This window comes from Sorex araneus, chromosome 4 (assembly GCF_027595985.1).
Source record: "Sorex araneus isolate mSorAra2 chromosome 4, mSorAra2.pri, whole genome shotgun sequence".
In the NCBI taxonomy this organism is placed as follows: domain Eukaryota; kingdom Metazoa; phylum Chordata; class Mammalia; order Eulipotyphla; family Soricidae; genus Sorex; species Sorex araneus.
In genome coordinates, this window is record NC_073305.1 from 161,771,797 (window position 1) to 161,798,794 (window position 26,998).

At 38.8% G+C, this 26,998-nt stretch overlaps 1 protein-coding gene across 10 annotated transcripts in view; it reads right to left on the reverse strand.

Annotated features, from left to right (window-relative positions):
- The window catches only part of AHI1 (Abelson helper integration site 1), a 216,703-nt gene that overhangs the window by 41,255 nt on the left and 148,450 nt on the right, over nt 1-26,998 (reverse strand). For 9 of the 10 annotated variants that reach the window (XM_055135618.1, XM_055135619.1, XM_055135620.1 and 6 more), the window contains 2 exons: nt 16,628-16,790; nt 12,995-13,095 (listed from right to left, as the gene is read on the reverse strand). In XM_055135618.1, the coding sequence (XP_054991593.1) occupies nt 12,995-13,095; nt 16,628-16,790 (264 nt within the window). Of the gene's footprint in view, nt 1-12,994; nt 13,096-16,627; nt 16,791-26,998 lie in introns of those variants that run through there. The other variant, XM_055135626.1, reaches the window with a different exon arrangement.

A 26,998-nucleotide genomic window follows, 5' to 3' on the forward strand; every position in this document is an offset into this window, starting at 1 on the left:
ACTATCACCGAAAGATCAAAATCTGTATTTGCTTTCTCAGAGTCATGAAGAAAGGTCCCGCGAATCCTTATCAATGGTTTACTGAAAAGAAAACATGAATATCTATTGAGAATTCATATTATTCCCTAGATCACATTTCCAAGGAAGATTTACACTGTATAAGAAAATGAGTCAAGGTAGAGGTTGGGGCTTGAAAACTCAACTGGAAAACCATTTGCCTCTGTGCTTCTCTGTGTAAATTTTAAGAGGATTTAGGAAGACATCAAGGAAATGACATTCCTCAACTTAGTGCAGAGAAGGGGTATTCTATCATAGTCCTTTTGGTCCAGACTCTAGGCTATACAAGCTAAGAAGGCAAGGGGTCTTACCACTGAGAGTAAGAGGGCTCTGGGAATAAGGAGAGGAACTGCACTACATAGTAAGAACTAAAGCTGCTACGGGAAAAAGACAGCAGCACCCGGGCTAGCATGCATCATGTAAGAGAGGGGGTTTAAGACGTGAAAAACAGAATAAACAGCTAACCTGGTCACCAGTGCATATGCCGCCCGAGCTCATATGCTGCCTGTGCCTGTGATTTGCTGCTGAGCGCATGTGGTACCCGAGCACATGTGTTGCCTGTATCTCCCCTCTTGAGATGTGGACTCTATATCTAAGGCTCGGATACATACTAGGGCTCCCTTTCCACTCTGGAAAAGCCTATGCTCTTTCTTTCTTTTTTTTTTTTATTAGTTTATTTTTAATTAGAGAGTCATCGTGAGAGTACAGCTACAGATCCATACATCTTTGTGCTCATGTTTCCCCCATACAAAGTTCGATAACCCATCCCTTCACCAGTGCCCATTCTCCACCACCAGTAAACCCAACATCCTTCCCCCCCTCCCCAGTCCCGTCTCCCCCAACCCCACCCTGCCACTATGGCAGGGAATTCCCTTTTGTTCTCTCTCTCTGATTAGGTGTTGTGGTTTGCAATAAAGGTGTTGAGTGGCCATTGTGTTCAGTCTCTAGTCTGTATTTGGCCCGCATCACCCTTCCCCCACATGACCTCCAACCACATTTTACTTGGTGGCCCCTTCCCTATGCTCTTTCTTGAGTGTATTTCTCTCTCTCACTCTTTGTCTCTCTCTCTCTCTCTCTCTCTCTCTCTCTCTCTCTCTCTCTCTCTCTCTCTCTCTCGTCTATTTCCCCTCTCTTCCCTTTCTCAAAAAACAAAACAAAACAAAAAGAAAAACAGAAAAAAAAAGAAAAAAAGGAAAATTCCAAAGAGGTCTGAAGTTTTAAGGCAAGATCAAGCATAAATTATTTTTTATCTTAAGTATCATATATTAGAAAGTTAGCATTTTAGAAAAGTAGATTTACTAGAAGAGATTAAAAAAAGTATTCTTCAGTAATTAGAAGGGTGCAAAAAATAGCATGACTGACTTTTTAATAATTTAGCATACATTAACTGCTGGATATTTGAAAATCTGGTTTTATCATTAAAAACAATAGCCACCATCTAGCATAAGTTGTTGATGGATATAATACAGTAATAATATTACATTATTCTCATGATTAAGAAGAATTTAGTACAAAGAGTAAATGAGTAAAAAAAATCCAGTAAAAAGGAGTAGCACTGCACTGTAGCACTGTCCTCCCGCTGTTCATCAAATTGCTTGAGCAGGCACTAGTAACATCTCCATTGTGAGACTTGTTACTGTTTTTGGTATATCAAGTAAGCCACAGGTAGCTTGCCAGGCTCTGCCATGCAGGTGGGATACTCTCGGTAGCTTGCCAGGCTCTCGAAGAGGGATGGAGGAATCAAACCTGGTTCAGCCGTATGCAAGGCAAATGCCCTACCCGCTGTGCTATTGCTCCAGTCCAGTAATAAGAAGTAAATGAGAGATTTTTTTTTGTTAAGGTGATGTTTGAAAATAGTGATACAGGACAAAATTAATCTATTACTGTATCACTGTATCACTGTCATCCCGTTGTTCGTCAATTTACTCGATCGGGCACCAGTAATGTCTCTATTACATCAGCCCTGAGATTTTAGCAGCCTCTCCTTACTTGTCTTTCCCAACGATTGGAGGTTCTTACAGGATCCGGGGAATGAGATGTATTGTTACTGTTTTTGGCATATTGAATACGCCACGGGTAGCTTGACAGGCTCTCCAAGAGGTATGTATATATCTGTTGCTGTATTTTGGATATGAATATGCCACAGGGAACTTGCCAGGCTCTCCTAAGTGGGCAATAGACTCTAAGTAGCTTGTCAAGTTCTCCAAGAGGGAGAACTAGGCTATTAGATGTCTGTGAGCTTGGTTTCATAGTCTCTGGATATTGGCCATTGATGGGATTACACTTCGAGGGTGGGGGAGAGGGCAGGGGCAGTCTCTGGGTGTGACTGTCTAGCTACTGGAAAACGGGATCTGGGTGGAAGAGGCTCAGTCCTGATCTGAGCAGCCTTGGAGATCTTGGCCCCGGGTCCCACACACCTGGGTTCCTCTATCGGCTCCCCCATGCATGAGGCTCATCCAAACGTGTGGAGAGTGGCCTGAGCATGGCCGCTTCTGGGTTCTGGAGGTCTTCAACAAAATTAATCTATATTTTGATAAAATATCTACTTTTGGGATGAGAAAAGTATTTTGCAAACATAAAAAACACACAATTTTAATGTAAATTACTGTCTGCTGTTTTCTTAATGTTTGACTTAACTTTAAAATTAGAAAATTTTATATTTTTGTGCATGTGTGTGAGCATATATTTGAATGAAGAGTAACTACTGTGGAATTATCTCATGTTTTGGGGTTGTACATTTTTGTTTTAGACTAGGCAAGAGAATCTCTCTTTCTTAACATAACAACACATTAGTTAAGATAATTCTAATTAAACCAGCCTGCTCTCACAGACTCTATATGCCTCAGAAAATACTAACATGATTAACGTATTCTTACTTGAAGAGGTCAGCTATAATGTTTTATAATTATCTTAGAATGCCAACATGAATAACTTTTTGATGAGTTCGTAGATAAAGACACAGGAGAAACATCACAGTAAATTCTCTACATTCACAGAAATACTATACTATTCCTATATATAAGTATTGCTATATGAACTATACACACTACACATAGTTTTTATCAAAAGTAGCTTGACTGTCAATAATAAAATATTTCTAAAAGATAGAGGTACTTAGCCTTTCGGCCAGAACCGCCAGTGCCCAGTAAATCATAAATGACCAACACAAAGGGAAAGCAGAGGGGGACTTGCTATATGTTCTCTAGACCTTTCAGAAAACATGGAGTTGTTCCTTTGGCCACATACATGCATATATACAAGAAAGGTGGTGTCGTAGACATAAAGGGAATGGGCACAGTCCAAAAAGGAATGCCCCACAAATGTTATCATGGCAAAACTGGAAGAGCCTACAATGTGACCCAGCATGCTGTTGGCATTGTCGTTAACAAACAAGATTCTTGCCAAGAGAATTAATGTCTGCATTGAGCATATTAAGCACTCTAAAAGTTGAGACAGCTTCCTGAAATGGGTGAAGGAAAATGATCAAAAAAAGAAGGAAGCCAAAGATTGAGTTCAACTGAAGTGCCAGCCTGCTCCACCCAGAGAAGCCCACTTTGTAAGGACCAATGGAAAGGAACCTGAGCTGCTGGAGCCCATCCCCTATGAATTCATGGCATGAGAAGTGTTTGTTTAAAAATAAAGAGACTCCTGGATTATATAAAAAAAAGATAGAGGTACTTATGTACTTTTAGTTTTTTATTATAAAAAAGAATCAGCGGCCAGAGAGAAAGTATAGGAGCTTGCTTGCCTTGCACACAGTTTCCCCAGGTCCAATCCCTAGCACTGTGTCTGGTCCTCTGAGCACCACATACAGTCATCTAAGCCCTGCCAGGAGAGAGTTCTGAGCACAACTGGGTAGCACTGTAGCACTGTTGTCCTGTTGTTCATCGATTTTGCTTGAGCAGGCACCAGTAACGTCTCCATTGTGAGACTTGTTATTGTTTTTGGCATATCGAATATGCCACGGGGAGCTTGTCAGGCTCTGCCATGCGGACGGGATACTCTCAATAGTTTGCCAGACTCTCTGAGAAGGATGGAGGAATCGAACCCTGGTCGGCCGCGTGCAAGGAAAATGCCCTACCCGCTGTTTTATCACTCCATTCTGCACAACTGTGTATGGTCCCCAAACAAAACCAGAAAAAAAATTAAAAAATTTTCAGATATGAAAACAACTGGGAATTCAAGAAACTGATAAGGAACACTGTTTCTGCCTATATAAGTACCTTGCAACTATTAAAAAACAACACTTATCTATACTATTAAGAGTTGTTCAAGATACATGGGTGAAAAAAAATCAGAATATTAAATACAGCCCCAGCTTCACCAAATGATGGGTATAAAGATACCTAAGTTTACATACACAGAAAACATTTTTTTATTGGCTAAGAAAGAGCAAATAACTAGTAGTACATAATTAGCAGAGAGGACTTTCATTTACACTATCCCATACTGGTTAACTTTTTTTTTTTTTTTGCTTTTTGGGTCATACCCAGTGATACTCAAGGGTTACTCCTGGCTCTGCACTCAGAAATTACTCCTGGCAGGCTTGGGGGACCGACCATACGGGATGCTGGGGATTGAACCCGGGTGGGCCGCATGCCAAGCAAATGCCTTCCCTACTGTACTATCACTCTGGCCCAGGTTACCTAATTTTTGAAACTATAAGCATGTATTACTTTGGTAGTAGAATATAAAATGATAAAAATATAAAAATAGAAATTTCAGCAATTTTTCTCCCCCTTTAAATAATTGATACTGGTGAGTGTGTTGGCAAAAACAAAAACAAAAACAAAACCCAAACTAAAACAAACCTTGTGCAAATTTACAGTAAGTCATAAAAATATTCTGGAGAAAGTGTGAAAAAACAAATCTCTTACTCTCGATGGATGCTGTGTGTATAGGTAATTACCGATTTGTATGGGGACTCTCTGGCCTATCGTGGAGAATAACTAATTCGAGCTCCATCCCCTCTGCCTGCAGTGGTACCTGGCACAGTGAGCAAGAGAACAGGTGTGTTCCACTTGGAAGAACTTATAAGATTTAGCAGCTGCCAAGCTATTAAAGGTATAGTTTTACTTCTTAGTCTATGGCTTGAATAGAAATGATCTTAAAAAAGAAAGAAAACCACTGGGATTTCTTTCCTGATTCCTTCAAAAGTATGGAGAAAATAATTCCAAAGACTTCTACATGAAAAAGGGTAAACATAAAACAGGGATGTCAGAAACCAGAGTGGTGCAAAAACAAAAAGCGGAGCATGTTCCAGATGTCTGAGTCACTGACTGGGTGGTGGAGGAAAAGGGAAAAATGTAGAACATGGGGGCCTGAGGCTTTAGAGGGCAAGCTGCTACCTAGGAAAGCCTCTCTGAACACGCCTTTTTACCTTCCTAGTGCACGATTTTTTATCTATAAAATGAAGGATTTCACTAGAATCTCCATGGATGACTTCGAAGATCACCTGCCTTGCATGTCATCATCAATTCTATAGTTTTATGAACTTAGGACACCTACATCTCCCACATTCTAGTTACTTACACGGATACTTTTAATTCTCTTAAAATCATATCTTATATATGACTATAAAAATAAAACTTGCACATGGAAAAAAGAACCTCAGAATCTGTGGTAAGTTTATAAGGCAAGAGCTTGATAAAATCAAACCATATATACTCTGATACAGGAAGTAAACTGAAGACATGCAGCTCTGCCAGGTGCTAAGGAAGCCCATTTCAGGGTTTCTCAGGGCTGGCTGTTGACATCATGACTCAGAGTGTGCCCATGCCTTTCTGAATACCCAACATCTCTTCAGTGCTCCTTTTCACATAAAAGTAGATCAATCTTTACACCTTTCCCCACAGGGAAGTCTAACATTGTCCACAGGTATCTGTGGCACATTCCTAAGAAGAAAATCACATTTATATATTTTATTATTATATATTATAAATAATATCACCTATGTTAGAATATTATATATAGATGTTTTAACATAGGGGTACAGCTAAATCATGTTACTTAGCAAAAGAAATCCACGCTTCTTAAACTTCTAACATAATGCAGTTCCACTGCCTCCTTAAGAACTTCCTTGCTCTCTTGCCCAAATGGATTCTTATCTTCGGCAACTCCCTCACTTTGCCTCTGTTGTGTTTTCAAATGTTTTACTTTGCATAAGTACATATTATTGAAGGGCCAAGCCTGTATTTGAAGAATTAGTCTATTGGGACAGGGTGGCAAATGTATAATTAAAGCACGGGAATCAGTGATGAGAAGAAAAGACACTGAAATTTAAAAAAATCAACAAAGTCTAAACTGAAACGGAGGCAGTGAGTTCTAAGCAGAGGAGTGCCACAGGCAGTGAGAACTGAGAGGTTTGTTGGAAGCACACAGGGGATTTCTCAATCAACAGGAACACAGGGGTACTGGGAAAGTATGTGGTAGAAGCCAACTTCCCAAGTAACCAGTAAGATGCTGATACTAGCCCTTTGATTTTCTGATGAAGGCAGAATTATTCAAGTCTGTTAGGAGAAACATTTAGAGGTGGGGGTTAAGTAAATACCTATTTCAATGATCCAGAGCCAGGGAAATCAGTAAGGCACTCTAAGTAAGAGCTGTTTCTGTCATAGCATCTCATTCAGTTCTTCATATAGACTACAAATACTGTTAGTTGTCAGAACAATTACTGAGCTAATGTTATACTTTCCTTGCATTAAACACCATTGTGTTTTAAAATTTACATTATAGTCTTCTTAAATTCCTAAATCTGGTATTGAGTTCCAAGCAAAGGATAACAGAGGTAGCAACTGGTGATATTAAATAATGCACTGCCAATCTTTTAATGCCCTAATATATTTTATTCACATTACCCACATAACCTTTGAACCATGGTACCTGAAGTTAATGTAATGGCCTCCTCTTAGTTCTCCATCACTGATTTTACGATATTATGCTCTCAAAGCACTCTTTCTTGGAAGTTTCGACACTTGATTATAATAGCTTCTATCTTTGCAGCTGTTATGTTCAAGCTCTGTGGTCATTCTAACAAAATAGTTCTCAGTGAAATCTGTACCTCATCTTGGAGCTCACTGATTCTGTCCTCAGCAGCTGTTACCCTACTGCCGGGGTCTTCCAGTGTGTTTTTCATTTCACCTACTAGGTTTTTTAGACCTGTCATTTCTGCTTGTATTTTCATTTGTATTTTCCTCATTTCTGCTCTCATATCCTCTTGTATTTTATTGGTGGTGCATTCCATTGCTTCTTTGAGCTCCTTATGCATCCTCAACGATTCCATTCTAAACTCCCTATCAGACAGTTTATATAGCTCATTATTACTGGTTGGGTCATCTGGGCTACTGTCTTCACTCACTAAGCCTGGTGGGTTTCTGCGTTGCTTTAGCATTGTGACCTCTGCAGCTCGGAGTTGTTGTGTGGTCAGAAACCTACAGTTCAGGTGTCTTTGAATATTTATGGTGTGTTATGCAGAGAAGAAATGCGTGGCTGCAGAGCAAAGCTGCCTTTGGGGGTGGGGTTCCCTCCTGACCTAGGGTACAAAAATGGCATTCCTGAGTTCACTCCAGAGCCCTCAATGTGACACCGCAACTGGTCTTTCTTAGTTCTCAGGGACCTTTGCTGGGCTGGGCAGAGACAAGCTGTATGGCTGGCAGTACTGCCCTTTGTGCAGGGTTCCCTAAAACTTTGAAATCTACCAATACCGAAACCTCAGTCCAGAACAAAATATTCATTTTTGGAAATGGGTACAAACATCAGTATGGTTGAGACATTTGCTCTAATAAAGAATGAAGGTCTTGAGGATTTTATCAGTATCCCCTATATCTTAAAACTTGCTGTTGTCATGGAATTTTAATGTCTAAGAAAATCCTTATCCCATAATTTGGGCCATACTCATAGCTCCTTCACTGGGTCAATTTTAATAACACAGCCTCCAATTTCATTTCTGCTCTTGTACACACTCTGAGTTTGCTGTGACCTTGAGCTGCTCATATCTGACACACCACATAAGCAAATGTTTCTGGCTCTCCATACCATAGTGTACTCTGCTCACACCTGGCAAGAGTGGCTGACAGCTCCTTTGCTTCTAAGCTAGTCAGTCCTGATTCTACAACCTTTCCAATCTCGCTGATCTGCCATGGTAATGATTTTACCATGCTTGACACTCCAAAGATTTTCTTGTTAAGCTACCAAGTTTCTTAACTTCTTGTGCTCTCTCAAACATATAACTCCAAGTATGTATCAAATCAAATCTACCTTCTACATGGCTGTGTCCTAGATATTGAGAACTGAAAAAAATAAATCCAAGTACATAATTTGCCACTTATATTTTTAAGACAGTTTGATTCTCAGACTCAGGGATTTTTTTCTTATGTCACAAATGAGCTCCTATTCCTCCTAGTATTGTGGGATTATGATCAACATTTTCCCTCCAATCTTCTTATTTGAAGTAAACAATTCTTTCTGCTCAGAAAAGAATAGGTAATTGAGATATCCTTAATTTATAGACAACTACTCTATCAACCTCTTCTTCTAAATGTTTTTTTAGGTCATACTTGGCAAAAATTAGGGCATACTTCTGGCCCTGCACTCAAGGATTACTCCTGCTGGGCTCAGGGAACCCAAAGATCGGGTGCCAAAGATGGAGCACTGGTGGGCTACATGCAAGGCAAGTGCCCTACCCACTGTTCCACCTCTCTGGTCCCAGGAAGTACTACTCTAAGCTCTAAGCTTACTACTGTCTACATTTCTGCCTACATTTCTCCCTCAACACCTTTGTTGAGGGAGACCCTACTGAACCTTCTACAAAATTTACAAAAATCTATGACCTCCACTTATTAGATGCCAGAGGTAACCCCTTCCTTGAAGTTGAGACAATCAAAAATCTCTCCAGACATTGCAAAATGTCTTCTAGAAGATGAATTCTGATCAGTTAAGAACCACAAGCTTCTGAAACTGTGGGTTGCAAGCCATATAAAGTTGTGTAATGGAATGTGAGTTCACAAAAAACTTAAGAATTTTGTTTTAGAATAAACTTCTTTATGACATATTAGTAAATGTTTACTTTGTATATCCATTTTATATAACTTTATACCCAGAGTCATCAAAAAATTTCTCAGGCAAAAGGGGTTGCAAGTGGAAAAATTTGAGAAGCACTGCTCTAAAGCCAGACTATTCTATCAATCAATATTTCCAATAAAACCCTGCTTTCTCTAAGATCCATGTGTGTTATGTTTGCTTTCCACCTGAATCTATTATTTGGTTTTGCCTCCTTAGTATATATATTTTATGTATTATTACAGCATTCAAAAAGCTATTGTTGGAACCAAGTCCACTAGTCACTTCTTTTCTTCATTGTAAAGCTCTGGGAAATATGTCCCTGAGTTCATGTGTTAATGCCCATTCTCTTCTTTACACCATGTCACACCAAAACCAGTCTGTAATAGTAGATAAAGGTCCCAAGGCCCCTTAATTAGCAAATGTTTAGACAAAGGCTCTTTCTGATATCACTGGCTACTCTCTCTTTAAACCTCTCTTCTCTACTGGATTCTAGGGTGGTTTATTTTTTCTGGTTCTTTCCATTACTCAACTATTCTTTCTTTATCCCTCCTCTCCTGCCCACGTTCCTTAAATACTAGTGGTTACCTTGGATTGTGACCCTGGCCACCTTCCCTCAGAACCCTACAACATTTTGGGTGCTACTTCCTTCATTACAATCTTCACTCTATGAAAACAATTCAATGACTATATCACTCCTTTCTATTTTATTTTGAAGTCCCATCTTCTCTTAAATTCCAATCCTCCATTTCTGGATTCCCAGTGACTTTGTTTTTCTGTGAAATCAATAATTTTTATTATTTATTTTTGAGGCATTATGATTTATAATACTGTTCATGATAGTAATACAATGATTCAACACCACACACTCTATCAGAGAAGCCCACATCCTTATACCACTGTCTCAGTGTCCCCTTTCATCATTCCCTTCTTTATTTGGAAAGCACAGTTCTATTAGACTGGTCCCGGTGACCATTTGTATCTGAGAGCACTACAAACAATATAACAAATAATAACTAAACCTGAACCTTTCATAACTACTCTCTGCCATGTTTTTTAATTTATGTGCCCCCAAATCTTCCTAATTTTTGTATTATTTCTGCTGGACCACTATCAACTCAATTGAATAAACACAATCTCAGATTCCAACTTCACTACTGACATCAATCAAGCATAAAACTTTCAAGTATATCTTATGACCGTCTCACTCCAATCTCTCCACAGTTCATTTTTTTATTATATTCTTGTTCAATGAATTTCTAGCTAATTTCTCCATCCTAAGTGTTAACTACCTCAAATCCATCCTCTAGATTGTCACTAGAATGATATTTATTTTTTATTAATTTTTTTTAGTCACTATGAATTACGAAGTTGTTCATGTTTGGGTTTCAGGCATACAATGTTCCAGCAGTACCAATCCCTTCACCAGTATCCACTGCTCTTCATCAATGTCCCCAATTACTGCCACCCCCGACCCAACCCCTAGTCTGTCCCTATGGCATGCACTTTACTTTAATTATAAATTTTAGGTGCTGCAGTTTACGTTAACTTTACTGACAGGGTTTCATGCTTAATAATTTACCACCTTTTAGCACCCTGTCCTCCTTCAGAGTGAACCCTTCCCTTCCCCACTGTTACAGTGTTCTCTTGCCTGTCTTACCCCCACCACATCCAAAGTGGAAAGTTTCCCAATGAAGATGGGTTCTCTTGTTATTCGTTTCTGTTGTCTTTCAGAATTTGTTCTTCCCCAACTTTATATTCTGCAGTTGAAGGAGCTCGTTCTATGTCTATCTCTGCCTCTAACTTCACTCAGCATATTACTCTCTAGATCCACCCATCCATGTAGCAGTAAATTGCAAGATTTCACCTTTTCTTATGGCCAAGTAATATCTCACGATGCATATGTACCATAGTTTTGTTTCTACAATTATCTGTTCTTGGGCTGTTTCAGGATTTTGGCTATTGCAAATAGTGCTGCAATGAACAGAAGAGTGCAGATGTGTTTTCTACAATGTTTTTGGTTCCTTGGGGGATATATTTCAAGAAGTAGAATTGCTGGGGCAAATGGGAGCTCAATTCTTAGCATTCTGAGAAATGTCCACATTGTTTTCCAAAGAGGCTAGACAAGTTGACATTCCCACCAGCAGCGAATAACCTTTTCCCCTTAAACCATGGCAACACTGGTTGTTTTTGTTCTTTTTGATGTGTGCCAGTCTCTGTGGTGTGAGGTTTAATTTCAATGTTGTTTTTGCTTGCATTTCCCTGATGATTAGTTATCATCAGAAAATGCAGAGCATTTTTTTCATATGTCTTTTGGCCATTTGTATGTCTTCTTTGAAGAAGTTTCTGCTCATCTCTTCTCCCCACTTTCTGATGAGACTGGATGTTTTTTATCTTGTAAAATTCTACCAGTGCTTTATATGTCTTAGATATTAGCCCTTTACCACTCAATGGGTTATCTTTTTATTTGGTCATTACTTCCTGTGAGATGTAGATTGATACTTTTAACATGCAAATCTGTATTTGTCAAGCCCAGGATTATCTCCTCCAGGAGATCTGCTTATATAAGCAGATCTAGTTCAGTCCAGTACACTCTCCTTGACCTGGATCCTTTCTCATTAGACCCTATGTTCTCTAAACACAACCAGACTGTACCAAACCTTTCCCATTATTTCTTCTGCTGGAAAGTCTTATACTGAGATCAGCTATCTACTTGAGCTGTTTCATGCTCAAGCCTCCCTTGTAGCCATACTCCAGGGTTTTTCTTGGACTTCCCCAGCACAGATTTATTTATTTGTTCCTCCATAGTCTCTTGCAATTGCTTCTTGCACGTATCTCATCTGTTAGCCTGAAAGCTCCTCAAGGGTGAGTTTTACCTATTCAATCTCCTTTCTGTGGTGAGTATTAAAATGCTCATCATGAAAATTAGCACTCACTACTGGCTGGATGACCAAATGAAACATGACAGGTCTAACTGTTAGAACACTTAATCATGATGTGGTATTTTCAAGAAAAAAAAAAAAGAAACTCACTGAGCCTAGAAAGGCAAAGTTATTTGGTCTAAGAGCTGATGTCAGAATAGTAACAGTTTTTATGTGATGACAAAGTCCTTATTAGCTTCTTTACTAAAGTACTCAAGTATCAGAAGACTACTGATTGATATTTCTGAGAGATCTGATGGTACAAGAGTGCAAAATAGAACATTTCCCTGTCTAATGTGCTACCTCAATTACTATTAAATTTTAAAATTAATTTTGTTTTTGAGTCACACTCTGTGGTACTCAGACTTACTCCTGGCTCTGTGCTCAGAGATTACCCCTGGAAGAGATCAGGGAACCCTGTGGTGCTAGGGATCAAACCTGAATCAGCTGCACACAACACAAGTGCTCCACCCACCATATCTTTCTGGGCCTTAAAATTGAAATACTTAAAATTAGTAGTAGACAAATGGACTTCTCCTGGAAGACAGAACATTATCCTACTAACCTTTGGTATGGGTGTGAAGAACATTATTTTAGTAAGTTCTGGTATAAATGTGTAACCCTCACCTGGGATAACTAGTGCCAGGATCACAGATACAAACACAGTGCAGAATAAAATATCCTAAAGTCTCAAGTTTTACTTGGGGTCTCTGTTCATTACTTGAGCTATGAACAGGGTGTTAATTTAATCTCTCTGGGCCTCCTCAGTTTTCTTCTCTGGGAAATGGTCATTACAATATTTGCCTCATATGATACATATTGTTGGTACCAATATCATCACAAGATAATAATAAAAATGATAAAGGATATTAACTATAAAAAATAAAGTCATATTTCTCTACAAGGAATAAAATCAAAGTAAAAATCACTATACACTACATATTTTTGAAGATATTTACCTTTGGAGAAGCTGAGAAAGGTTTTTCTATTTTGTTTTTTGTCTTGGGTGTTAAAAGTGAAGATCGATCCTTTATCTCTGGAGGCAGTTCTTGATACAGTGCTAGAAGTGAAAAAATAATTTCCATAATCAAATCAAGGAATCCTCTTCCATGGGGAGGGGAAGGCCAACACTGGAGCAGATAGGAACAAAACTACAAAAGCGAATACACACATCCCAGGTATCCAAGTAACTGAACTGAACTTGTTGAGATAAAATATAGTCTTGCACATTAGTCAAAAAAAAGCACAATTTATGAATAGACATTTTGACAAGTATGATTTCAGAAATGGATAAGGGGCATTTCATTCACTATATGGTCCTGTGGATACTCATTTAATTTTATGTCATGCACATTTCCCAGGAACCTAAGAGACATGCAAGTTATTACTAGGTACTGTGGGACCAGATGTGAAGAAAGTCAGAGTTTCTATTCTCCAAGAGCTTACAGGTATGTCTGCAAGAAAATAAGACATTATTTGAGTGATAAAGCTAAAATGTGGTAGGTCTGAAGAAAAGGTAGGATGTAGACAGGTGGAGGTGTGAAGAAAATATAATTTAGAAAGGCAGTATGAAATCAGTAAGCACAGGGCTAGGACTATGCCAGATGCAGACTCAATTCTCTGTGCTGAGTCTAGGATTATAATCTATATAACCTAATCTATACACAGTGCTGAACTAAAAAGTTATACTGAATTAAAAAGTTGAAAAAAATCTATTTTGGCTAAATGATTTGGGCAACTGTGAATTGAAATATGTCTGATAAAATTCTAAGATGATCGGATATATTAATTGGCTTTGCATTTGGGTTGATTTTATTACTGGGTTTCTTTATCTCTTACTGGAAAGGATGTTAGATGTGATTAAGGGAAACTGATCATGTTTTTCTTTCCAGTGGTTACAAAGATACAAAGGGAATAATTCCTTTAGAATAATGAGGCACAAACTTCTTTTACTGTGTTGTTCTCTTAGAGGACATGGTATTCAATAAAACAGTTGGAAGAGATTTTGTTCATATATATATATATATACATATATATATGCTCCCTTAGATCATTTGCTTTGCATATTTGGCTTCTGATAAAGATAAAGGGCAATTTCTCCTACTATTTTTAAGTGGAGCAAGCTTCTGACAGTGATTTTTCCTTTCCTTTGAAAAATGGGCAAGTTTTTGTTAAAACCAGGGAAAAAGTAGAATAAAAGGGAAAGAAAAGCAACCCCTGATGAAGTGAGAATACAACTGTTATCTTCTTAGTTCTGAGAAGTTTCTAATTTGTTCTCTCCTTTACAAGACTTTTTCATCAAGTAGTGACTGAGACTACAAAAATATCAATTATTCTGAGCTACAATAAGAATTAAGGCATTTAAGGAATAGTCATGACTTGAGACATGGAATTAATTTCTTCCTGTAGCTACCAACCACACTGCAGTATGCTTCAGAAGTCTCTTCAATTATATGAAAGAAAACTAGATTTTACTGGATTTCTAATCTACTCTAGAGCAAACATCTACAGTTGCTCAAGATATGAAAACTAAAAGGGTCTCCTACAAACTAATTAGAAATCAAAGCACCCAGTGCTATCCTTCCTGGGAATATATAATCTTTGAAACCATTGAGTGAAAAAATTTTAAATAGACCAACTGTGATAGTTAGTTTAAATGAGAGATAGACTCCAGAGTGACCATGATTGTGCAGACAGACTGCTACTGATTTATCCTTGCTTCATTCCAGCTGTGGATTCTGTGGGAAAGACATCATTGAAAGAGGAAGAAGGAAACTGGGTGTCCAAAATGATCCAGAAGTCAGAAGCCTTGAGCTTCCGGCAGGGGACAGGAAGCAGAGCTCTCCTGAATATTCTTTCTTCCACACTGCCTTAAATTTTCAATACTATGCATCTTCTTTTAAATATAAATTCAGGCCTCAAATAGAGTTCTAAGAGTCAAACACCACACCCACTTGAAGCAAAAGAAAGGAGATAGTGGACAGAGGAAATGCTGAGTCTTGCTATTACAGGTGGGTCATTTCTGAAACAGTACACTTGCAGTGGCAGCTCAGCTGTTGAGTGGAGCTGCAGTGAAACAGAGACACCTTGGCCTGGGGAGCTTGGAGCAGCCCTAAAGTACAGACAGGCTCTTACTTTTTTAGTTTGGGGGTCCAGCTGTGCTATGGCTTACTTCTCACTGCTGGGGTTTGGGGCTCATATGTGGTACTGGGGATCAAACTTGGGTCAACTGCATGCCAAACAAGTACCCTATGCACTGCTGCACTATCTCTCTCAGTCCCAGAGAAACAATGTTATCAAGGCCTGGTTTGCACTTGATATATGGGAATTCATAGAAGAAATTCCTCTTCTCCCTGGTCTTCCGTTAGTTTGCTCTGAAACTGCAGAACCTAGCTTAGAGTCAGAAGTATGTTAGTTCATCTACAATTTGAATTAACTGGTATTTCAGAGAAAAACTTAAACCATTTGTTTTTTAAAATAATTACTCTGTCAAAAAAAAAAAACAAACCTTAATAAGGAAAGTTTTGCCAAGTGACTAAACTAACATTTAAAATCAAGAGTGATTCTGAGGAGCCGGGGAGGTAGCTCAGGAGTCAGGGGCACATGACTTCCATAAGTTTGATTCCCAGTGCAACAAAGCCCCCAAAGCACTGCCAGATGTTCTGGAGAACCCCAAGTCCTGTCAGGTGTGGCTCTTGTGGGCCCATCTGTGGGATTAAGCAAGGAGCTGTTCAGTCTGGTTGGCCAAGCGTTGCTTGGAGTGGCCTCACGACCTTTCAGGAGATGCTTAGGAGGCCATCTCGTATACCATTCCCCCCCAAAGGTCATATTAGTTTAGTCTTTCTGGAAGTTTAGAGATGATAGAGCTCAGATTCCTATTATGTAGGATGAGACTATCAGGGTAGAGTCAGAAGTCTGTGTAGTACTCCCCACCCCCCGCCCCAGCCCCACAGCACATTGCCAGTATTAAGCCTTTCCTACCACACCATCAGGTTAATTTCTGACAGAAAGAAGCCTTCTGAAGCACAACTATCTATCCTCCTCCTTTAATCTCGGGCTCTCTGTGCTTGTTTTCACCACTTAAGGCCCAGTTGTACGCCTACAACTCTCAGGAGTTCATATTTTGTATTTCTCCAGTTCATATATATATTTATTTTCTGCTCACAAATGAGAGTGGATTTATGTGAGAATAAAATAATCCGCTGAAGTTTTAATTTCTCAGGTAAAAGCTATGACAGAAGTTTAGAAAGGAAGGCAAGAGGAGCTGGGGGCCGAAAGGCTCTTAATGTGGCGGTGGGCCAGAGAGTGGCAGGAGAGGAGGTGAAGAGGTGAAGCAAAGGTGTGTATGCAGCAGTTGGCAGGGCAGAGGGGCTGAAGGATGACGCGCAGGTCTCTGTCCAAACATTCCGTCTCAGAACGTATAGGCTTTCCAGTGTCTCTTCCACCTTTTCTTGCATCTTGAGAATGAAAAGCAATACTGGTCAACACAGGCAAAAACTACAAAGCAAGTAAATTAAAGAGTAGAGAAGTGATAAAATCTTGGACAATCAGTTATACCATATTAGTAAACCAGGAAGGAGCATAAAACTTACTTTCACTAGCCACGTGATTAGCTGGAAAGTAACCTTCCTGTCCCTTCCCTATGCTGCCGTACCACCAGTCTTCATTATCTTTGAAAAACACTCGGATAATGTCTCCGCGATGGATGGTTAGTTCATCTGATCGATTTGCTGTGTAGTCATAAAGAGCCACTACCTAAGAGAGAGATAAGACCACCACAGCTTTATCACAAGTGTACCACAGAGAAAACCCCCAACATTCACTTCCTCTTGCAGAAGGGCAGCTGAAACCAAAGTAGTACTTTGGTAAGTCTGAGGCTGTCTCAAGGTTTGCTAATGGGACGAGGGGTGGTGGGAACACAGCAGGAGAAGCGAGATAAAAGACTGTGGGATTGAGAAATGGTTAAGAGCATTCAATACACTAAGATTAGCTTCAAAATAGCAGATGTTAAATTTTTTTTTAAAGTAAATTAGTTGTAAAGCAAATAAAAAAAAAAGGCTCACACATCATTCACTTTCTCAGAATTGTATTATACTACCTTTACGTCCCATTTTCCAGGTTATAGACACATCTGAAAACATATTCTTCAGAACATTAAACTTTACGCAAAGGAAAAGCACAATGTAGCAACCTGATTACCTAGGTTCATTGTTATCACTTGGTTTATTGTTAATGTCTTTTGTTCAACTATTTTATGGTACACACAGATACTTTTGATTCTTACCTCTAATTTTTTTTCTTTTGGGTTATGTCCAAGTGCTCCTGGCCCTGTGCTCAGGAATCACTCCTGCTGGTTTTGGGGATTCATTTGCAGTGCCAGGGATTGAACCCAGGTCAGCTCTATAAGAGGCAAGATCCTCACCTGCTATACCATTTCTCCAGTTCATGTTTGATAGTTTATATCAATAGTCTAAATATTTTGGCTGCTTTTTAAAATGCTTTCATAAGCTTATTTTTATTGAGGACAAAGTTAAAAAGAAAATCCCAAGAAAATTCTTTTTCTATTGTTATATCAGTCTCTATATTTGATTCTTTTTACTTAAAAACCCCAAATAAAAATGAACAACAAACCCTCAAGAGGCTTCTTAAAGGCAATTAGAGCAATTATAAGGACTCAAAAATCATTTTATATTTATATATTACATAATGTAAGATATAATGTATACCAAAGAAAATGAACTATTAAGTTTTCTTAAATAGAAAATGTACAAGTTTTATGATTTTATATGCAATAGAAATCATTGTTATAATATGTGCTTTTTTAGTTTTAGTGTTGATTTATTTCAACTAACATGTATATATTGAAATTCTATAATATGCCTGTAACTGAGCTTGAGGTTAAATACACTCTGGTAAGTTATAATCTCTAGAACAGAAACTTCAGATTTTGTAGAATAAAATAAAATCAGGAATCAGTCAGATGAGGAGATGGAAATTATTTCAGGCATATTATACTGTAAGTGTGAACATCCAGAGAAGATAAAATCAAAAAGTTCAATAATGTGGGAGCCCTCCATTAGAGGTGGGTAAGAGTTAGAGAAGAGTGGGGAAAGCTAAGGCCACATTAGTTAAAAAAAAATGCTGATCATGGATGTTGATCATGCCGATCATGGATGTTGATCATTCTGATCATGGATGTTGAGAGTTCCGATTTATATGAGCATTGGGAAGAGAGACGTAGTGGAATCCAGAAAATTTACCATATTCTGTTTGGTATCACTTATTAATAATATTTATTACCCTATGCAGCTATTAGGAAAAATGAAGTCATGAAATTAGCTTATAATTAGATGGACATGGAGAATATCATACCTAGTGAAATAATCAGAAGGAGAGGGACATAGAATGATTGCGTTCATTTTTGGGATGTAAAAAAACATAGTGTGAGACTAACATCCAAGGACAGTAGAAATAAGGGCCAGAAAGACTGGCTCATGGTTGGAAACCTGTCTCAAGTGCTGGGGGAAAAGGCAGTTGGGATAGAGAAAGGACCACTATGACAATGATAGTTGTAAATGATTATTCTGTATGAAAACTGCTTGCCGAAAGTAGGTAAAAGAACTATCTCGGTAATCTGTATTGCAAATAATAATGCTCAAAGAATGAGAGATAAGAAAAAGGAAAAAGGAAGAGGAAGAAGGAAGAAGGGAGGAGGAGGAAGAAGAGGAGCAGGAAGAAGAGAGGAAGAAAGAGGAGCAGGAAGAAGAAGAGAAGGAGAAGGAGGAGGAGAAGGAGGAAGAGGAGGAAGAGGAGGAGGAGGAGGAGGAGGAGGAGGAGGAGGAAGCAGCAAAAGAAGAGAAATAAGAAAGAAGAGGAGCAGGAGAAGCAGGAAAAAACTGGGGGCATTGGTGGTGGAAATATACACCGGTGGAGGGATGGGTGTCAGAATATTTTATGACTGAAACCTGATCAGGAACAGCTTTGTAACTGTATCTCACAGTCACTTAAAAATGAAAAAATGTATTACCACATTTATTAGATTGTAATGAATACACTCGGAATTACTTAGAATGAATTACTGTCACTATATAGTTTGACATCCTAATTGAAAAAAGAATATTTTAATTCAGATGGTAATTTTAATCAAATGGCAAATCTGCTGTAAGGTCCCAACTTATAATTTGCTATCAAGGATATTGCTTAAAGTTAACAAATATTTTATGTTTTAGTAAACTGATACCAAAATGCTAATATGAAAGCAGAATTTTTAACTTTTCCTTTTGTTCTTCGTTCTCCAAATCTCTTCTTCCTCTTTATTTTCCTACCTGGCATTATCAGAAGTGAGAAAATCAATAAAAATGCTCTGAGAAGCTGCCATATTCTTATATTGTCATATGGAATCATTATGATAATCCTTAGGGTATATGTTATTTTCAATTTGATGTTAAATTTTATAACTGGTAAACTTAATGTACAAAAAAATTTAGTAACTTGCCTAAAGTCAAGCCAAACTCTTGAAATAGCACTGAAACTCATACTCTAGCATTTAAACTCAACTGTCCTCTGTAACTACTTCCCTGCCCCCACCCTGCCAAAAAACAAAGAAACCTAAATTCATCTAAAGGCCATCTTTGTTTAAAATCAAACATGGGGAAACAGCAGCAGAAAGGAAAGACAGAGGGGCAAGAATTTTTAATCACTCAAGTAAAATCAATGTCACTATCACTGTCATTATCACTGTCATCCCATTGCTCATCAATCTGCTCAAGCGGGCACCAGTAACAGCTCCATTATAAGACTTGTTGTTACTGTTTTTGGCATATCAAATACGCCACGGGTAGCTTGCCAGACTCTGCCATGCGGGCGAGATACTCTCAGTAGCTTGCCGAGCTTTCTCAGAGGGGCGGAGGAATTGAACCCGGGTAAGTCAGGTGCAAGGCAAACATCCTACCCGCTGTGCTATCACTTCAGCCCACAAGTATAATAAGACACCTTATTTAATTTTTATAAGACACATTTTGGGATAGTAATATTTAATCAATACTATTAAACTGCCCTCTCGAGAGCCCGGCAAGCTACCAATAGTATCCCACCCACACGGCAGAGCCTGGCAATATTCCCCATGGTGTATTCAGTATGCCAAATACAGTAACAATAATGGGTCTCATTTCCCTGACCCTGAAAGAGCCTCCAATACAACATGGTTTCGAAGGACGAGTGAGGAGAGGCTGCTAAAATCTCAGGGCTGGGACGAATAGAGACGTTACTGGCTCCCGCTTGAGCAAATGGATGAACAACGGGATGACAGTGATACAGTGATAAACTGGGTCCTCATAGGTCCACTGTGCTCTTTTCATCAAACAGTCCCAGAAAACTACACGGATGTTTGTTCTATTGCTACTCATCCTGGCTCTGAAAAACTGAAACGGCAAGTACGAGGTTAGTGTGTGCTTACCAGGAGCCAGATGTCTCTGCTAGGAGGAACAGAGAGACTCAGCTTAGGTAACAAAGTCACTTAGGAAAATCCCACCTAGGTTTCATCTGGACAACTGACAATCTAAAATTCATTAAGTGAATTAAAGGTTTTTTCCTAATTGTTCTATCAGGATATGCTGAGTTCCTTCAGATATATCCAGAGGTGTCCAAAAGAACACTCAGATTTTACATTTTAATTTTTCCTAATAAAGGACACACTGGTTATTCTCTTGTGACCCATTCTAGTAGAGCAAAACAAGTTTCATATGGCCCTCTAGTCCTTGTAAACATGTTCCACTCTCCTGTTTCTACTACACCTGAAACACACTTCTCCCAACCCAGAACCTGAAGTTCTAAATCAAAAACATGGCAACATTTGGAAAGAGAAGCTTTTAGGAGGAAATTATGGTTAAATAAGGTCAGATGGGTGGAGTCCTCATCTAGCAAAACTTGGTGCTTATAAAAAGAGGAAGGACTACCAGGAGCACACATACAGAGAAAAGGGCCAGAGAAAGCAACAGTGAGAAGACAGTTGTCTGCAAGTTAAGGAATAAGGACTCAGAAGGAATCAGCCCAGTACTCAATTTGATGTTCCAGATTTCACAATAGTGACCAGATACATTACTATTGTTGAAGCTCCCGAGACTGTGGTACTTGATTACGGAAGCCCTGGCAGATCAATACAGTCCTACGGCATAATGGTGTCACTCACTACCACCCATCTGACCGCAGCAAATGGGCAAATGTCTCCCCTGCTCATTCATGCTCTTACCAACTTACCCTACTATGCTTTATACAATTGCAATGTTTGGGTATAAAACATATGTCCTTGTCACCGAATACCACCACCAACCTTCCTTGGAGGGTGATAGCTGGAGAAGCAATACCTCCCCAAGCAAGAAGCACGACACCGTCAGATGATTATTTAAATGTAAAATATCTAAACAACAAGGAATCAGTGTTTTACACACATCAACAGCCCATATTCTAGTAGTGCTCAGGGCTTACTTCTGGCTTTAAGGGATCACTCGTGACAGACGAGTAATGACTCTCCTCCTCATACTGAAGTCACATGACAGGGTCACTGGGTCACTGCTGTATCCCAGGGTGTGAATTTATCAGATTTATGGTCTCATCAGAAGATTTACATGTTTACTCTCCCAAGCATCAGGGTATACATAGAGCACTTCTCTGTTTTATTCTGGCAGTGGATTCTGTATAAATTATACCCATCCTATTTTCATTTATTTTAAAATTATCTATGTTAGGATAAAGATCTATAAAAAATGGGGAGATACATTTTTTATCAAAAAGGTTTGTTTTAAATTAATATTTTATTTTCCACTTATTTTGGTGATACTTGTCGTAGAAAATCTGTCTTGGCCATGGTCTTAATGAGTGTTTTCAATAACGTGCCATTCCTCGCCACAGAGGTCTGGGCAGATATAGGTCCAGAACTATAGCAGAACATCCTCAACAAAATAATGCAGAAAAGCCACGAAATCTCTCTGCAACAGAAAGTTTAAAATCATGCACTTAAAGCTGAGTGGTACAGCTTTTGCCTTGTATGGAAAAGGCTTTTTTTTTTTTAAACACCAGATACCTTAAAATGAACAAACAAAAGAAAATTCTCCACAGACCATAAGTTTAAGTGCCCATATTCGTAAGTGGCAACTGCAGGAAATGAAATATTCCACAAAATCTACTTGGCTGTAATTTGACAACTATTCAAATTATAGTTGAAATAGTGTTCCTTCTCTTCCTCAAAACTTGTTAAGTTACATGGGCATAATTATGGTGGAAGAGCCATTGGTAAACTTTACTTTTATTAAAAAATTCTTTTTTCACTTTACTTTTTGATAAATACTATTTCTGTTTAAACAAAGTCTGCTTAACCTTTTAGACATTAAACAAAAATTTTTTTTAATTAAACCACCATGAGATACACAGTTACAAAGTTGTTCATGATTGGGTTTCAGTCATACAATGTTCAATATAATCTTTTTATATAATATCTTCTGTGAAAATTTTATTACAGCTGTCTAAAGAATTACCAAATGTTCTTTTATATTTTATTTTGTTTGGGGGCCACGCTGGTGGTGCTCAGGGCTTACTTCTGGCTTTAAGGGATCACTCCTGGCAGACTCAGGGGACCACATGGGGTGCTGGGGATTGAACTCAGGTCAGATGCATGCAAGGAAAGCATCTCATCCACTACACTATCTCTCTGGCCCCTCAAATGTTATTTTAAAAAGACAGTGCTTATTTATTGTATTTAGTTCCTATCCCTTTTCCCATTGCTGCTGTTTATTGTTGTGAGGACCAGGGTACATCACAGACAGATGCACTTTGTTTTGCTTGCACACATGCTTCCAAGGGCTGCACTTGTTCAGCTGTGCTTGATCACTTTCCCGTCACAGTGCTCACAAATCTTTAGGTATGGTGCTTGCAAATTATCTGGCTGCACACTAGAGATATTTTAATTCTTATTGTTGAATTAGGGGGTTCCAGATAGCAGTGGCACCAGAAGCATATTGAGTGCATGTGGATAACATCTAGGGTTGAAGTCATGGCTTCTGTCTTGCAAAGAAATGTACAGCCACTGAGCTATCTCCCATAGATACTTTCAGTGATTCAGGAAACCAGTGTAGTGAAGGAACATTCACTTGTATCACTTGTAGTCCCGCTGATCTTCTATTTGCTTGAGCGGGCGCCAGTAACGTCTCCATTTGTCCCTGTCCAGAGCTAGTGCAGCCCAGTGATATCTGCTCGCTCTAGGAACAGGAAGAGCCTCAAATTGTTCATTCAGGGATTTGATGAAGAAATCTGACCATCTAGTTGGTGGGCAACCATGAGGTCTTCTGACGTCCTGTGGAATCCAGTCGGTAACAGCTCTAGTCCAGTGGTCGTCTCTGAATTGCATTACCTGACCGGCCCATCTGATTTTTGATGCCTTGGCAAACAAGACAGCATCCCTGATTTTTGACCGTCGACGGAGGTCAGAACTCCGGATTCCTTCTCTCACTTGAGTGAGACATGATATTCCCAGCATAGGTCTTTCAATTCCTCTTTGGGATACCCTAATAGAATTCTCATCCTGTTTGCGTAGGGCCCAGGTATCTGAGGCATATGTTAGTGCAGGAAGAACGGTGGAATCGAAAAGATGTGCCCGGAGTCGGAAGTTCTTCGTTCTCCTAACCACCTCTTTGACGCTCTTGAATGCATTCCACGCTGCTCTCTTCCTCCTGCGCAGTTCTGGCACCAAGTCATTCCTCATGTTGATTTCTCAACCCAGGTATACATAGCTGCTGCATTCGGAGATGTTCGTTCCATTGAGAGCAAGTGGAGCTTCAGGGACCAGTTCGTTTTTCATGAACATCGTCTTGTTGAGATTCAGCTGCAGTCCGACCTTTCCACACTCGTGGCCAAAGTCGGCCAGCATTTGTGCCAGCATTTGTGCGGAAGGAACATTACATAGTATTATTCAACAGCAGATGTTTTGTACCACTTTATCTATAATGCAGAAAAAAAATCTATAATGGCTAAGTTGTATTAAATAAACAAAGACGTAAGTATTTTCTCCTCTAGCACTGTTCTATCTGGACTCATAACTTGGGGGATGTCTCTTTGCTAACTTTCAGTATGGTATTTGAAGCTCATCACTTTCTTTCAGTTTTCTCCCCTTCCTCATCTTGATTAACTCCAACGCAGCGAGAGAATACATTCTGATAATTTTAGTTACCAACTTAGTGGCAATTGGACTAGAAAGATAGTTCGTTTTTCCATTGGCAAGTTCTGGGACTTTCTTCAATTACTTTAAAGAGTACCATTTTTCGACACATAGGTACTTGGGATAAATTTTATCTTTCCTTGATTTGTGTTATAATTTTGTTTAGGGATAAGTTAGGGAAGTCTTGATTTCAGGGGTTTATAAACTCTTGAATCAGAGTGTGATTCCTGGTAATTCTAATGATGCCCCATTTATGAAAGCATTATTTTAGGGTGTCAGGAATGTGGACTGATTGTGCAGCTTACTATCTTCTGATGAGTTTTGCCTTATAAACTTTTCCCCCAGGTATGTGCGGATGAATACTCAGCCCAAGACTTATTAAGCGCTTTAATGGCTATTGGCAGTATTAGTACCAAAAATAAGGCAATGTAGAAAAGTAACATCTTAGTAATTTGGGGGCCACACCTGGCAGTGCTCAGAGGTGACCCCAGCTGAGTGCTCAGGGATCACTCCTCCTATCAGTGCTCAGGAAATGATATGTGGTGCCAGGGATTGAACTGGGTTTGACTGTATGCAAGGCAAGGAACTTAGTCCCTGAATTATGTCTCTGGCCTCAGTAATTCTTTTTTGAGATATACACTGTTACACCTTAATGCCTACTAATAATAAACATTTTTAGCACTTGTAATAAATTGTAGTTATGTCTATAATACACTTAATTTCTTGAAGAAAGTACAAGATGTTTTAATGTAGAAATATTTACTTTACATGTAACATGGGCTCAACTAATAATAAAAAAATGTTCATTTTTTATTTCATAAATCTTCTTTCAGAAGTGACCCATTTCCTGAACTTGGAGCTTTAGGAGACCTTGGGATCTGGGGTTTGCTTGTTAAGTAACTCCTGTGGATATAGTGGAAGGGAAAGCAACTCACATACTAGAACAATTAATCAGAACAAAGGAAGAACAGACTTCTTTATATAGATTCCATTAAAAATGAAGTGACATTAGTTAGATACTAATAGTGCAATATGTAATTAATATATAATTAATTAATATATACATAATATAAGCCAGTCAGTGCCATTTATATCAATGAATTTTATGGTGCTATAATATGATGCAATTGTAACTTTTAAAACTATGAAACCCCTGAGGTTGAAATTTCTAGGAAAAGAAATATATTTAATATATGTGACTTCAGATGCTATTCACTGCTTCTTGGACTTTTAAGAAATATTTTCCGTATTTTAATGCTAGAGTTCTAAGTACCTTTCAAGATACAAACTTTAGTTTTAATATTTATAGATGCATATAGATGTAGTATTTCTGTGCTTTCTAAGAAAAATGACCCACACAGTTGACCACTAAAGAATTTTTTTAATTCGGTGAAACAGTTTATACACACTAAGCCTATGTTTCTTCTTTTATTCTGAAGCTAAAATGGGCACAGTGAGGCAAAAGATGTGGCTCAGTGGTATAGCATATGCCTTGCATTTTTGAGAGGCTGGGTTCAATCCCTGGAAGTGCAAAGAATAAAGGTGGGGAGCAGAGAAATAGTAGAGCAGCTAAGGCACTTGCTTTGCAAGTGTATGATATGGACTCAATCCACAATACTGCATTTGGTCCTCTGAGCACCACCAGCAGTGAGCTCTGAATACATGGGGATGACTAAGCTCTGTGAACACCTGGTATGGTCCAAAAACTGAAAACAAATGCAAAAACCAACCCAGCCCCCAAAACCAAGGTTGATGGTTTGTCTAGCATAAGAAAAACATTAAAAAAATTCTACAAATGGAAGTGACAGCCTTATCAGTCTACAGGTCTTTCTAGACTAAAGTTGAAAATGCCACAGGGTATCTCTTTGGTTAGTTTCTGTCCTTGCTTCACACAGTTTTTCCTTTAAAGTCTTTGTCTTACCAAAGTTTTGGGATCCTTTTGGACAGCAATCTGAATTTCTGCTAGTAATATAGGGTACATTGTGTGTGTGTGTGTGTGTGTGTGTGTGTGTGTGTGTGTGTGTGTGTGTGTTCTTTCTTCAACTTCTGGTGCACATTCCATGTCTATATTTAAAAACTATGGCTTGATTTGCCACAGATATATGTATAAGGAAGATGTCAGCCGTGGACTAAGATAAACGCCTTAGTGACCACAGTCAGCCCATCCAACCTTATGTTCATAGAGCTCCAGGAGTACTGCTTGTCTCCTACTGTGTTGTATGCAGAGTTCATAAATACAAACCTCTTGCCCACCATCCCACTGCTGACACAATGCCCTTGAGCATCAGTACTCTATGCTCTGCGATCAGTCCTGGCGGGGCTCTGGGTACCATACATGTGGCCAAGGATTGGACTAGGGTCAGCCATGAACTTGAAGGCAAGTACTTTAATCCCTTTACTATCTCTTCAACCCCTATTGTACATTTAAAAAAATGTTTACTAATAAGTAGCCAACAATTTACAATAGACTGTATTATAGACTTTAAATAGCAAAAAGTGATTGTATATTTTATTTTAAATTTACTTATTTTTATAAAATTGTCCACGATTTATTACATTCAACATTCCAAAAGCAATCCCACTACCAGTGCACCTTCCCACCACCATTATTTTCAAATTTTCCATCTTTTTCTCAAGTCTGCCCCTATGATCATATATATTTAATTTTTTATTAGAGAATCACTGTGATGTACAGTTAAAAACTTACAAACCTTTGTGTTTGCATTTCATTCATACAGTGACTGTTTACTCGTCCCTC